The 14264-nt window shown below is 49.7% G+C and overlaps 1 protein-coding gene across 5 annotated transcripts in view; it reads right to left on the minus strand.

Annotated features, from left to right (window-relative positions):
* The window catches only part of ZDHHC3 (zinc finger DHHC-type containing 3), a 39979-nt gene that overhangs the window by 8554 nt on the left and 17161 nt on the right, over positions 1-14264 (minus strand). For 3 of the 5 annotated variants that reach the window (XM_008071376.1, XM_021719201.1, XM_021719202.1), the window contains 3 exons: positions 8810-8906; positions 8065-8146; positions 4239-4369 (listed from right to left, as the gene is read on the minus strand). In XM_008071376.1, the coding sequence (XP_008069567.1) occupies positions 4239-4369; positions 8065-8146; positions 8810-8906 (310 nt within the window). Of the gene's footprint in view, positions 1-150; positions 1822-4238; positions 4370-8064; positions 8147-8809; positions 8907-14264 lie in introns of those variants that run through there. The other 2 variants (XM_008071377.1, XM_008071378.2) reach the window with 1 other exon arrangement.

Consider the following 14264-nt stretch of genomic DNA (forward strand, 5'->3'; position numbering starts at 1 on the left):
GAGAGAGGGGAGGGGGGGAGGGAGGAGGGAGGGAGAGAGAGAGAGAGAGAAAGAAAGAGAGAGACTCAACCAGAGAGAGACTCAACCAGGGAAAACCCCTGTCCTTTCCTTTCCTAAGGGTACAATGCAAAAGAGGAGAGCTAAATCAGACAGGTTTTGGAAAAATTTTATTGCATTTTTTTCCATGTGGAAGCACTGACAGAATTGAAAAGAGGCAGCATGTTCCACTTGCTTTTCTGAAAAATCACATGGCTAGATTAAGTTTCTCCCTACCCAAGACCAGATAATTATCCCCCACCCCCACCCCACGCAAAAGCTAAAAAAGGGAGTTTGTGGCAATTGGTTAAAAAAAAAAAATCAGTGTGTAGGAATTCGCAGATGGTCAGTATTCAGATCTGGTGTTTTTGCATCTTGAGGGCACTCCCCACCTCCTCAGCTCAAGCCATCTTCACAGCCCCCTTCAAGGAGTCTCACACAGGAAGTGTCTCCCACGTGGAAATTCTGTCCCAGCGCTGCAGGCTTAGGTGTACCTGCCGACTCTAGCCAATGGGATGGCCATCTATCGACTTAGGTTGGGGCCTATGATATCACCCCAGCATCACGGTCAGCCCCCTGCCAGGACAACAACCTCCCAGGATAAAATATAAGACACAGGTACGTGTATGTTGATGGTTAAGTATCAGAAAGTGAATCGCCTTACAAGTTTGCAAAATGAGAAGGTGCTGAAGTGGAGTTGTACTTGCTGGGCACTCGTATCTGCAGCACTCAGAACTAACTAACATTGCTTAACTGACATCTTGCTTGGGGAGGGAGGGAGGTGGGGTGGCAGAAGATGAAGTAGACATAACAAAGGAAAAAGTAGCTTGCCTGAAATTGCATGATTTTTTTCTCTATTGATTGTGTAAGGCATTTTGAACTGGAAAAACTTCTTTCCTTCACATTCTTCCAAATAATCAGAGGGAATATAATTGCTGATTCGGAGTACAAATAAGACCCTTTTCATCTCTCTTCCCACCCTCGAAATGATTCTACACATCCCAAGCACATAAAGTACAAGGCAGGCAACTGAATTTGTGAATTAGGAGGCAAAGTGTGTCCACTTGGGGGGGATGAGGCCACTGTGCCCGAGGGCCCTTCTGAAGGATCCATCCCTGATCCTGCCCATCTCAGGTCTCAAGGGGGCAAGCACCCATCTTCAGTGAGGTTTTACGTTTTATGGGGCACCTGCCACTGCCTCCTGGGCAGTCGGAGATCAGGGCCCTCTTGGCTTTCCTATGCGTCCCCCACCAGGCGTCTGAACTGGTCCATGCACGCACAGCATCACGTCTCACTCAGTTAGTAGAAGTGGGCACAGCCCGGAGACAGTACCCTCTACATTAGTCATGCCAGACAGACAGCAGAGAGGAAACCAGAGACTAGAGAAGTGATTTTAAAACAAACAAAAAGAGCAGCTTCGGTTACCAAAAAAATCAAAAGGATGATTTTTAAAAAATAAAATGTGGGGACTTTTTTTTTCTCTGCAATGCTCAGCCATTTTACTTGAGACATAAAAAAGTTTTAAGGAGTTGCTTTGCTTTTTCGATTTAAACATTCATGGAAACGGATCGGACGGTAGTGCTGTGATGTGGTTTGTGTCTGAGTGGCAATGCTGGTCAGGGTCCTTCAGACCACATACTGGTACGGGTCTGCCTTCCCTTGGTCTGGCGTGGCAAAGGGGCTGGCCCAGCCTAGAGAGAAGGGGTGGCCAAAAACAGCTTTCATGTTCATCCATTTTGTTTTTTTAGCCCATCTTCTCTCTTCCTTTTTCAATTGCTCTATTCCCTGAAAACAAGAACAATGATACTTTCAGTCAAGCACTTCATTGCTGTAGTTTTTGGGGAGGGATGTCCATAGCTTGAGGTGAATGGAGTAAATGCTTCCTTTTTAAGGCAACAAGACTATCTACAGAAAACATCTTTCTCCTCTTTTGCTCATAAAAAATGTTACAGAAAATAGTCATACTTTTTTGTTAGGCACGCATTTACAAACTCCTCCAATAAGGGAAAAATGAGCAAAACCAGCGGGCACCTAAGCCATTGCTCCTAACTCTGCTGATCCAGTGTGCTTCGCCAGGGGAAGGAGCTCCTTTGTCCAGACTCAGGCCCTCACAGGCTCCTGAGAAGCCTCATGCTGGGCTGTGAATGGGAGCGCTGTGAAGGCTTTGGAGATGCTCCTGAGATGCCTTGGAGCTGGCAGGGAGCTTGCAGTCATCATGACCGATAATGGCCGTTCAGTTGGGATAGGTTCTTAGGAAGTTTGAAGCCTCCATGACCACTTTGCAGACAAAAAAAAAATTAACAAATCAAATGACTGCTCGGGTGCTGTGAGTTTCACCAGCCTGGGGGATCAAGAAGAACTCCGCTTAGTGGGACTGGCAAGACAAACTGAGAAGGTCAAACAGGAGTGAGAGATCATGGGTGAAGGGAGAAGTCACCACAGAAGAGGAAGGAGGAGGGATTAGTACAGGTTAGAGGGTGGCTAGGCCAGTCAGCCTCAGTCATGGCGAAGGTCTTCCTAGTGCTCCTCTGAGGAGAAGTGAGGCAAGGACCTATGCAGCAGCTGTCGCAGAGCCTGCGCCATATCCCACCCAAGTCTCACAGGAAAAAATGGAGGCTGGGGAGAAAGCTGCTTCCTCCCCTTTCCTTCTTCAGATGGAGCTGATCAGTGGATCAAGAGCTGGTCAAAGGGCAGGGCCTGAGAATGGGGCCCTGTCCAGAGGGACCGGAGAGGAGTAGCCCGGTAAAAGCCCAGCCAGGGGTCTGTCTGCTGTGGTGTCTGGTGAGGGGCGCCTGGGGGAACAGCCCTGTCTGTCTTTATAGCCTAGGGACCTGGGAAGGGCACGAGGCAAGGGGAAGGCATGCTTTCCCATGAGCTGCAGGATGCTTCACTCCTTTTTCCTTTCCTTTGCAACACAATTCCCTTAAAGAATGGCCTCGGTGGGAAGAACAACCAGGACCTAGGTCGTTTGCCTTCTGGCTCCCCCAGACCACGGCCCACGGGCTTGGCGGCATCCTGATGGCAGGCAGGGCCTGACAGTCACCTCCAGGTTCCCTGCAGGTCTTACACCGAGAAGTGGGTCACATTTACTGCTTGGATACACAGCTGGATCGACACCACTGGATACTATTTCTTATACAAGAAAAAATTTGCTGAGACCCGGCAACCCTCTAAAGCATTTGGAGTTCCACAGACCCAAACAATGGTGCTCTGGTGGCCAGGCACTGTCCCTTCTTTTCTTTGCACACGCTTCTCTAAGCCCATGGGAGGGAAGCCCAGTGGCCACAGGAGGACTCTGTCTTCCCGTGAGCCCCCACCTAATGCTGATTACCCAATAGACACCACCCCCACCCTAAGCCCCTGGAGCATTGTTGAGAGCTGCTACTGCCAAGGAGCATGTGAGGAGGGACTGACACCAGGCACCTCATGCCTGGAGCTAAGCACTGTCCCTTCTTCTTGGAGACCCTTATCTGGACCCCGAAGCCAAAAAAGGAAGAAATGCCCACCTCACAGCCATGGTGTATCACCATGAGGCTTCTGGACACCTTAGGAAGGTCAGGAGATGGCAGCAGGGGCACCAGGGAAGGGGGACCCCAGTCTAGCCCAGCCACCAGCTTCAAAGCTCACAGAGAAGGAGCCGTGGGCAGATGGGAGGTGGGAGTGGGGTTGGGGGAAGGCAGTGGACAAGGGCCAGGGCTAGACCAGGAGAGGTGACCCTGAGGCCAGGCAAGAGCCTGCTGCCCTGGGGGATCGAGGCAGATCCGTTTCCTGACTCTGCCCTCACGACCCAGTCATGGTGTCACTGCCTCTGGAATGCTGACCCTGCCTATCCTAGCTGGGTTAGGGTGCCCTCTCGACCACCCTATCTCCAAGTCTGTGGCCCCAGGCAGGAAGGGTGTCCCCAGTGCCCAATGGAGTACCCGACACAGCACAATGTACAGGAAGGCCCTTCACAGAGGAATGGAAGGACTCATGGTAAAGGCAGCCTTTCAGCCACGGCTGCCAAGCTCCACTCTGGTGTGACCTGCTGTGGCTGCCCCAAGGCTGGAGGACTTGTGTAGGCATGAAGAAGACCCAAGTGTCACTGCAAATGAAGGAGCTGTGCCCACACACTGGGGGCCTGGCCAGGGGGCCTCAGGTCTGGCCTGAGAGCAGCCCTCTCCCAACCCCAGGTGCACAGGTGACAGGCAGACCCCCCTTACCGTCTCATCTGTGCAGATGGAGTGCACCTGGGTCCCAAACATCACTGATGTGAAAATGAGGAAGAGCAGCCCCTCAAAGCACAGCAGAATGAGCAGGATTACCGTGGTGGGTGGCGAGAAGGAGCTGCACTCTGAAAGACAAGGAACATGGGGGCTTGGGGCTGCTGCCCACTGCCTGGCTCACTACCCTGGCTTTCTGCTCGCCTGGGCTCCCACTGTCTCCAGCCTGCAGGATTTGGCTCCTCCAGGCCTCAGTGGGGATCTTCCTCCCCTGCACCTGGCTACCTGTTATTCCCTTAGGGAGGCCTCTTCAACAGGCCAGGCCCCAGATGGGGCTTCTCCCAACGCTAATTCCTTGTTCACTGTCTCTGGTGCCAAGCACAGTGCCTGGCATGTGAAAGACCAAGGAAGGACTCAACTGCGGCATGAAGGCCTGACCAGCCCTCCCTCAGAAAGCACAATATGGGTACACGGTAGAGAGGCCCATCCAGTCCTGGTTTGGCCTGGGTTTTCTGGGCATTTCTGTATGACATGCTACCTCTCTCTGGGCCTCCATCATCACAGGTGGGAGAGAGGAGCAGGTGTGGAGGATCATGTGGTGGCTTTGAGATTTGAAGCTAAGCAAAGGGCAGTCTAACAGCCAAGGCTTAACCCTGACCACAGTGTGAAATAATGCCCCCCTTAGGGACATCTATGTCATTGACACCATCAGTCCTAAAGATTGGGGAGTCAACCAAAGAGACACTGGCCCAGAGTAGGTATTTTCACTGTCCTGGCCCCTAACCCATGGGCCCACCCTAATCTGGGGTGTGACCTGAGGCAAGCTTCCACTCTTTCCAGGCCACCACCCCCTCCACTGTAAAGCTGTGAGGTTTGACTAGAGGTGTGGTTTTGTTTTTAGCAGCTGAATCCTTTGTCTAAGCAAAGCCTAAGTCAGAAAACCAGTGCCTGTTAGAAAAAAGCAGAGGCACTAAGCAGGGAGAGGAGCCCTGGGAAGTGTCTGGCTCAGCCGAAGGCATCAGCAGTCTCTTGGTTGGCACTCGGGATTCCTGTGCTGGTTGAGCCTGGGCTGTGGTTTGTTTCTTGTTGTTCCAGTGTTCAGGCCTGTTTCCCTGGCTAGAGAGGTCAGACCCTGGAGGGCAGAGTTGGGCTTCACTGGCTGTGGTAATTCAGGGAGTAAGCACCTTCTGAGCGACCCTGCTGGCTTCCTCATGGGAACGTCAGGAGGGGCAAGGGGGATCAAATGTGGAAATGAGCTTGGAGAGATACTAAGCGCCATATGGGTGGTGGGGTAAGGAACATCTCATCGAAAATGCCCTTGTCTCCTCAGGTTTTCCTGGGAACTTAACAATGCCTCCAGATGATTTCTCTTCTTGTTTCCTTGAGGGTAGGGCTTGGTCAGGGTGGCCTGCCAACTGATGGGCTGACCCTGGGTGGTAGCCACTTGCCTGGCCTCGGGCTGGGCAGAGTATTGGGAAGAACTAGGGCTCTGACGTCTGGCAGACACGGCAGGGCATGATCCTGCCACCAATTTTTAATCATGAGCTCCAACTATGATGCCCACACTAATATACTATTCTAGCCCCTGTGTCTTTCCTGTTCCTTGCACTGTGGAATTACCTGTTTCTTTCTGTATGTATCTGATATCTGCCTCTCCCACTACACTTCACTCCAGGAGGACAGAGACTTTGCTTTGCTCACTGCTATACAACTGGCCTTGGAACAGTACTTAACAACAGAAAAATCTGGGATAGAGGTTTGGGTTCTCTGAAATTTCATCTTCCCTGCTATATAGGGGAATGATGAAGAATTCATGAAAGGACATCTGCGCAGCCTGGCCTTGGCCTGGCATAAGCACACAGGGTTGCTCACTGGTTGGAGGTATCTTGCCCACTCCTTACCCACCTCAGTGGCCCTGGAGTTGGAGGCAGAGCCCAGGGCCATGGACTGTTCTCTCTCCTTGCAAAGCTGCAAGCATCCTTCCCCTTCTGGGCTGGGCCCCAGGAATTACAAACTGAGTTAGGGAAGACTGGAACCAGATGCAGGGAATGTAAGACCATCTTGTTACCCTTCTTTAAACATCAACTCAAAGTGCCCTCATCCTAGGGGACAGCACCCTACCCCCTTTCACCAGCTTCTGTGGTCCAACATCTCCATTAGGGCTGAGCAGTCCTATGCCTTTCCAGCCTAGCTGCCTTAGGACCTGGGTCCCCAAAGCCTACTCCATCAGGAATCTTGACCAAAGACAATCAAGAGCATGGCTGGGAGGACCCTGGCCACTGGAGTCAGCTGATAGGGCTGGAAAACCTTGCTCCAGATCTAGGCTTGAGTTGCAAGCTAATTGACCTTGGAACCTGCTCAGTCTCTGTGAATCCCAGCTTTTGTCATCTGCAAAGTGGGGAACATCTCTCCTACCCTGCAGGCTATCAGGATAAAACAAGCTGTGCTATGCCTGGTTCCTAGTAGGCATTAATGAAATGGCCCCTGGCAGCATCATTCCAAAGACAGGGACATTTGGCCTCATTGACAGTCTGTGTTACTCCTATCGCTGCCCAAGAATCTTAACGTGATGATGGGTGGGAGCTGATAAAATGTCCTCCTCAGACTCTACTGTCAAGTCACCAAGGTCACATCTGGAGTTGATCTGGCTCCCCAGGGTCTAGCAGAACACATGTACTTTCAGAATGTTCACTAAGCAATTAGGAACTTGCTGGCAACTCACCCAGCTATGCAGAGTGGAAAGTTCTGCAGATGCCCACTCATTCCTACCCCCCTCCTCTCCCTACTATCCACTAGCTTGACACCCTCCCCTACCCACCCCATTTATACCAGAATTGTGGCCAAAAAAATGGTGATGTCAGCATATACAGAAAGAGTAAACATTCTAAAGATGGTGAAATGAAGAATGGGAACCGCTGAGGGAAAAGCAGAGGAAATAGGAGGTTTCTTGCTCAAGACATTTGTCTCACAGTCTGTGAGTGTGGAAGATCTAGCCTAGCAGGCAGTCCCCTATTTCTTTTCTTCTAGCTTCTATTTTTTTCCTCCAGGATTTGTGCAATATTCTGGCTAGAGTTCCTCCCTTGGCATTTATACATTTAAACGGGATACTTCTAAAGTTGGGAGAACTTGTCTACAATCTTAATGTAAGGTAGAGATTATCAATATAAAAAAATAGCTACCGGCTGGGCTCGGTGGCTCAATCCCAGCAGTTTGGGAGGCTGAGGCAGGTGGATTGCCTGAGCCTGTGGGTTCGAGACCAGTCAGGGTAACTTGGCGAGACCTCGTCTCTATAAATCGAAAATTAGCTGGGCGTAGTAGTGCACGCTAGTAGTTCTGGCTGACTTGGAAGGTTAAAAAAACAAACAAAAAAGAACTACCATGAAAACCAAACAAATTGGCAAAAATCATCATGTTCTAAGCCAGAAAGTTAAAAATGAATCTCTGCAAGATTGCAATAAAATGACCTTTGATTAAAGTGCCTCATTTAAAGACACAGCAACAAAAGTTCTTTCCCAGTTGCTCCCACTCACGAGAACTCGTCTCCGTGCCTGCTTGGCCTGCAATCTCCCTGGGTACGCTCAGTCCAGAGGGTCTGTCCAACTGACTACCTATCGAACTGACTTTAAGGGGCTGTGTATTTTCACAAAGAGAGATTCGGGGCTCTGCTGTTCTTTCCCTGATTAGTCAACAGGCTTTCAGGAGATCTAATAAAATGAGGTTAGCCCCTGGCATCATGCAGGAAACAGAGCCTCCCTCCCCCGCACTTGCCCCACTTGGGTCACACACCCACCCTGGAGCAGGGAGGGAAGCTCTGGCACATACTCACTTGTCCAATCTTCTTCAAAGCAATGCAGGAAGTGGAATCCCACCATGATGAGGGCGTGCAAGGAAATGAGAGCTATGTACATCTGAAACAGGAAAGCAGTGCAGACACCATTGTGGTGAGAACCCTCTGATTTCACAGGCTCCCGAGAACAGGCACACAGAACCTGCCACTCAGGAATGCTTGGCTAGGCTGAGGCCTGATGGAGTGGACCGGAGGGGCATCTGATGGCTCCCCCACAGGTCTCCTTGCCCCTCAGCTCTGGTTCTGAGGTGAGCAGCCATCTCTGGGAATATGTGGAACCAGAACAGAAACAAAGCCCGGTCACTAGGCAGTCTGGGCTTCCTGGGGGCTAGGGAGCTCAAGGCCTGCTGCTTCTCCTTCCTTGAAAAGTCAAGGTCAACAGCTCTTTCAGCCCTTGCAGTAGAGACTCCACCTGCCTGCAGGTTAAGATTTGAGGGCATCACCCAAACTGCCTTCTTGAGCTACTTACTTAGGTCCAACTCTTGGGATGGGAGCCCAGAACACAGCCCTTGATCACAGCTAATCAACGTGAATCAATTTTCTAAACACTCAAGTGAAGGGCTTAGGAACAGGCACTTGCTGAGCCAGGGAGATCTTTGGCAGGAAGGCAGAGACCTACAAGGCCAGGCAGTATTCTGAATAGCCGTGAATGCTGAGAATTGTCAAAAGAACAAAGTGCTCCAGTGCTTCGGGAGGGTGGGGTGGAATTCAGAATCTGACTTACTGTAAACAGGACGAAGTACTTCTGGTTGTTCTCACCGACGCAGTTATTAACCCAGGGACAGTGGTGGTCCATCTTGCGAATGCACCGCTTACAAACACTGAAACAGCCAAGTCAGAACTTTAGGGTGTCCTCATGGTGTTGAGAGGGCCCCAGGGAACACAGAACCCATGGCTCCTGCTCCACTCCTCAGAAGTGGCTTCCTTGGGCACTGACAGGGGTTTTGCTGGGTGTGTGTCACAAGGGGCTTGAGAGGCAAAGTTAGGATCCCCAGGGTGGCAATCATTCCAAACAGGAAAAGAGTCATTCACCTCCAAGACCTCTAATCTTGTTTAATAGGTAAATAGAATGAAACAGACATGACAAAGACATGCTCTCTTGAGATAACACGGAGTTTAGAATTTGGTGTATTGAGGGAAAAAATGAAGTAGGTTTGAAAACTTGACTAAGTGGGCTAGGATACAGAGACCAAACAACCAAGAGCCAGTACTGCCACTCTGGAGGGACAAAAGACAGAAGAGAGGGCTATTTCAGAAAAAAGTCAAGGATAGCAGGAAGCCCAGCTCCAAGAACCTTTCGGCTCTCAATGTTTCCACTGAGCCAAAAAAAAAAAAAAAAAGCAGAAAGGTTATTTAAACTTAACTGTTGACTAGATAATCTCATTAATTTGCATATTTCTAACTTGTTATTGGGAGAATTTTGGGGCTAACACTGTTTCAAGTTTCTGTGATAGCAAACACCACCCCTTTCCCCCCTTTTGGACAATATAAAGTAATACAATGAAACAAGAGTCCAAGACTAAAGGTGGTTTGAAAGCAACTGCTTCCCAAAGTTCAAGTTTATAATTATTTGCCATGAGAAAGAAAAAAAACTTTTACTCTGAGGAATGTGAGCCCCTTTAATTATCAGGTCCAGAGAGGAATTGAAATGTGATAGCACATGACAGCAGCCATGTCTCACACCCCGCTTTAGCTAAATAATTACCTCTTGAAACCAATGGCTATGTGGGCTGTAGACTAACTCATGTCAAGTAGCCATGAAATGCCACACACTCTATAGTCCAATACTATACCGCCCATCACTAGTCACTGTTATTCTGTGAGCCAATGAGAATTTCTGCCAAACAAGTCTGTATCATTCCGCTCCTTATTCCCTGTTGCCTTTAAAAGCCTCCTTATAGGTCATTGCCTTGCTAGACTCTGGTGTGGCCATGTGCTCTTTGAGCTATGGCTGTCGCCAAGCTTCCTGGCTTTGGCCCCTTCTCCTACCTTGGGAGGTGAATCTTCTGTCTCCCTTCTCTTTCTCGTTCTAATTTATTTTTAAATAAACTATATTTTTTCATCTTAAAAAAACCCCAAAAAACAAAACCTCCCTATAACAAAGGCTGAACAGAGCACTCCCCAATGCAACTTGGAAGGGTGTCCTCAACCTTAGCCCAAATAAGCTCTCTCTATTAATTTTGCCCCAGGTTTCTTAAGTCAACAGTCAATAAAAGTGCTCATCAAAAATCATTCTTTTTTTCTCATTATCTTAATAAATTGTAGGTTCCCTCTTATTATCTGGGGGTATTTTTTCAAAAAAGATGGAAATCCTCGCTGGGTATGGTGGCTCATCATGCCTGTAATCCTGGCACTTTGGGAGGCTGAGGCTGTAGGATGGGTTGAGCCCAGGAGTTTGAGACCAGCCTGGGCAACATAATGAAACCTTGTCTCAAAAACAAACAAACAAGCCAAAAAATTAGCTGGGTGTGGTGGCACATGCCTGTAGCCCAGTTATTCAGGAGGCTGAGGCTGGAGGATTGATTGAGCCTAGGAGGTCAAGGCTGCAGTAAGCCATGACTATGCCACTGAACTCCAGCCTGGACAACAGATTGAGACCCTGACTCAAACAAAACAAAACAAAACAAAACAAAACAAATTGAAATCCTATAAATACAAGCTTAGAAATAATATAATTAGATTTCCTATGTATGTAAGTATGTATGCATGATGTATGTACATATGTATTTATTTTTTAGTCAGGGGGGGTCTCACTCTGTTACCTAGGCTAGAGTGCAATGGCACAATTATGGCTTACCGCGGCCTCAAACTCCTGTACTCAAGCAATCCCCCTGCCTCAGCCTTCTGAGTAGATGAAACTACAGGCACACATCACTATGCCCAGCTAACTTTTTTTTTGTAGAGACAAGGTCCCACTATGTTGCCTAGGTTAATCTTTCAAACTCCTGGGCTCAAGCAATCCCAGCCTCAGCCTCCCTAAGTGCTGGGATTATAGGCATGAGCCACCACACCTGGCCAGATTTCCTTTTTAAAAGTTCCTTAGTTCATACCAGCTTTTTTCTCCACTAGTTTCCATAACTATCTGCGGTTCTTGAAAAAAATGCATAGTGGCGATGGTGGGCACTATGAAACTTTTCCTGTAGGAAGAGTTGGGACCTCAGGGCACTGCTGGTTCACACTCACACCTCCATACTGGCTATGCTCCTGCTGACCAGCTAGAAAGGCAGGAAAAGTGCAGGACCAATTCTGCCGGGCTGGAGACACACTGTTTCCTGGACTCCGGGGCCCAGAAGCAGGGACCACTCCCAAGGAGTCCTCCACAGTGGGGCTCACTCACAGCCCAATGAGGAGATGCATGCTTTTCTAGGCCTGGCATGGACTTTGGTGGAAAGGCAGACCTGGGTCTGCTGAGGTCAAACTGGCTATTTGGAGCCTCAGGTTTCCCCTCCATTCCAAGTAAGTATCGTTATAAGGAACACATGAGAACCGACACTGGGCCTGGTCCAGAGAGGTGGATTCATAGAGGTCTCCATCCTTGCTCTTCTCTCCACCATTTCAAAGGGCCTTGCTAACACATGCATGTTAGGAATGGATACATCTTAGATGGTGGCCCAGATCTAGAACCTCCCTGGTGGCCAGGAGGGCAAGGTAAGAAAATGGAGTTGCTGGTGCCTGTCCTCTGTTACCCTTCGTGTCCCTTTCAGGCACATCTGGGCCTGAAAGAGACACGAAGGGTAACAGAGGACAGGCACCAGCAACTCCATTACCCAGTTTCTGTCTCTGTTTCTCTCTGTGTTACCAATTTAAAAAATGCATATGAATATATATGTGACTATATATACAGGATGTATATTTTTAAATTGGTTCCTAGCACATAATTTTAAAAGTGCAAACAAGCCGGACTCGGTGGCTCAGCCTGTAACCCTGCACTTTGGGAGGCCAAGGTGAGTGAATTGCCTGAGCCCGCGGGTTCGAGACCCGCCTGGGCAACTTGGCGAAACCTCATCTCTACAATAAATCAAAAAAAATAGCTGGGTATGGCAGCACACGCCTGTAGTTCCACCTACTTGGAAGGCTGAGGCGGTAGGATCGCCAAAGCCCAGCAGGTCGAGGCTGCGGTGGCCGGGAGTGGCCACTGCACTCCAGTCTGGGCAACTGAGTGAGACTCCAACTCAAAAAAATAAAAATGAAAAAAATAAAAGTGCAGACAAGCAGACAGTGCAGAATGAGCTACGCCTGCGTCCTCGGCCTTGGCCACCAGGCCCACGCTCTCTTCAAGGAGCTGCCACCGCAGCCCGTTTCTTCCCAAGACCATCACCTGTGGGTTTCTTGATCCCCTCCCTGTTTGGGAAACAAACTTGATGGTGACTTCCTCCCGGCTCTAGGCTTCTGAGCAGTTTCTCTTCCATCCACACTTCTTTTTAGAAGGGTTTTCAAGTGGTTACTCTTGAGACAGTGTTGGCTCAGTGGCAGAGAGGTGCCAAGTGGCCGGATATCCTCTGAGGACTGCCTGAGAGTTTAAGCAAGTTCTCACAGTGAAGTCGTCCTTTGTTCTCCTCTCAGACACTGAAGAGACATGATGTGAACACCAGGAAGCTGGGTTTCCCAACAGGCTGAGTCTTGCTGGGCATCCAAGTTAGAAAAATTCATATCCTTCAGGGAGCACTGAGACCTGCCAAAGTTGGCCCAAAATGCTGGCCCGAGTCAGGTGGTACCCAGAGTGGGTGAGGTGAGACCTAGCTCACCATGGCTGGAGTCTGCTCAGAGGCTAACTTGCTCACAGAAGGCTCAGCCTGACTGGGGCTGTGGCTTGGAGCAGTCAAAGGCCAAGGTCTGGGAACAGGTGTTGCCTGGGGCAGTGAAGGACACTCCACACCTTGCCCTGCTGTTTTGTCTCAGGTACCATCTGTCACGAGGAAGGAGAAATGTGGGCCACCCCCCACAACTCTTGACACCCTCGGAGAATCAATCACTTCAGAAACAGTCCTCTTTCCAGCCCCCACTGCATGCAAATGGGCAGGGGGTTCAGCGGGGTCCCCGCCCCAGTCACAGTGGGGAAGCCCAAAACAGTGGCCGAGGAAGGCTCATTGTTCACAGACCAGGAGCCAGACCAGCCTCCTTCAAGCACACCGGCAGCTACCTTCCCCGCCTGGGCTGTGGATGGCCCCGATGTCCGAGGGCCTTTTCTCCATTCTTTCTACTTGGCAAAATCCACCTTATCCTCTGAAGCTCCTTTGAGTCCACAGTCCCCTTCCGGCACTCCTTTCTAGCACTCGTGCCAGCATCTTGTAGATGGGACACTGTGAGATACTGACCTTCTGGGCACAGGGACTAAGCATACAATAACAGTAACTGAAAAGACCAATGCCCTAAATGGTGGCATTTCTTTGCATCCCAGGTTTCCAGGCCCCTCAATATTCCCAAATCGTTGTTTTAAAAGAAGGCAGGGGCTTTTCTTCTCCCACTTTCTCCAGGTTCCCTACCATTTCTCAGGCCCCAAAGCTTGGTAGAGCCCAACAAGCTCACTAGCTTATATGTGCTTAGTTCCTCTGGGCTTATGTGCTCCCTCTCCAGTAAGGTATGAAGGCCCCTAGTTGGTACTCAGCCCCAAAGGAGTTGGCTGAGTGATGGTTAAGCACAAAACATAGCCATGTCCCATTGGTACTGTGTCTCTCCCTATAGCAGCACTTACCAAACAGTATCATGGTGGCAAAGCATGCCTGCCCTGCCTGCATGGGAGGCTACTGGGGTCAGGGCCATGTCTTATCTACCTCTAACAAGCCCAGAGGCAAACCCAGGCCCCACTTAGCAAGGGTCAGCTGAATGCAGGCTCTGATACTACAGACAGGGAAAAAGTGAGCCTGGGAAATGAGCTCAACCACATCATTGGCAAGAAGGTACGAAGTGGGCACGGCTTCACATACAGGTTTCCATTGGACATCTCACTGGCTATGACTAAAATTACAAACAAAAAAAGGCATCCACACCACATCCAGGCTTCAGCTCAGAAACAATTATGGGAAAGAATAGGGGATCTGAGGGCAGATCTTCATTTGGTGCTCTGAGCAAAGAAACTTAGGTTCTCAGCTGGGCTCGGTGGCTCAGCCTGTAATCCCGCGCTTGGGAGGCTGAGGTGAGTGGATTGCCTGAGCCTGCGGGTTTGAGACCCGCCTGGGCAA

This window comes from Carlito syrichta, unplaced genomic scaffold (assembly GCF_000164805.1).
Source record: "Carlito syrichta isolate Samal-C Ts95f unplaced genomic scaffold, Tarsius_syrichta-2.0.1 Scaffold314298, whole genome shotgun sequence".
Taxonomy (NCBI): Eukaryota; Metazoa; Chordata; class Mammalia; order Primates; family Tarsiidae; genus Carlito; species Carlito syrichta.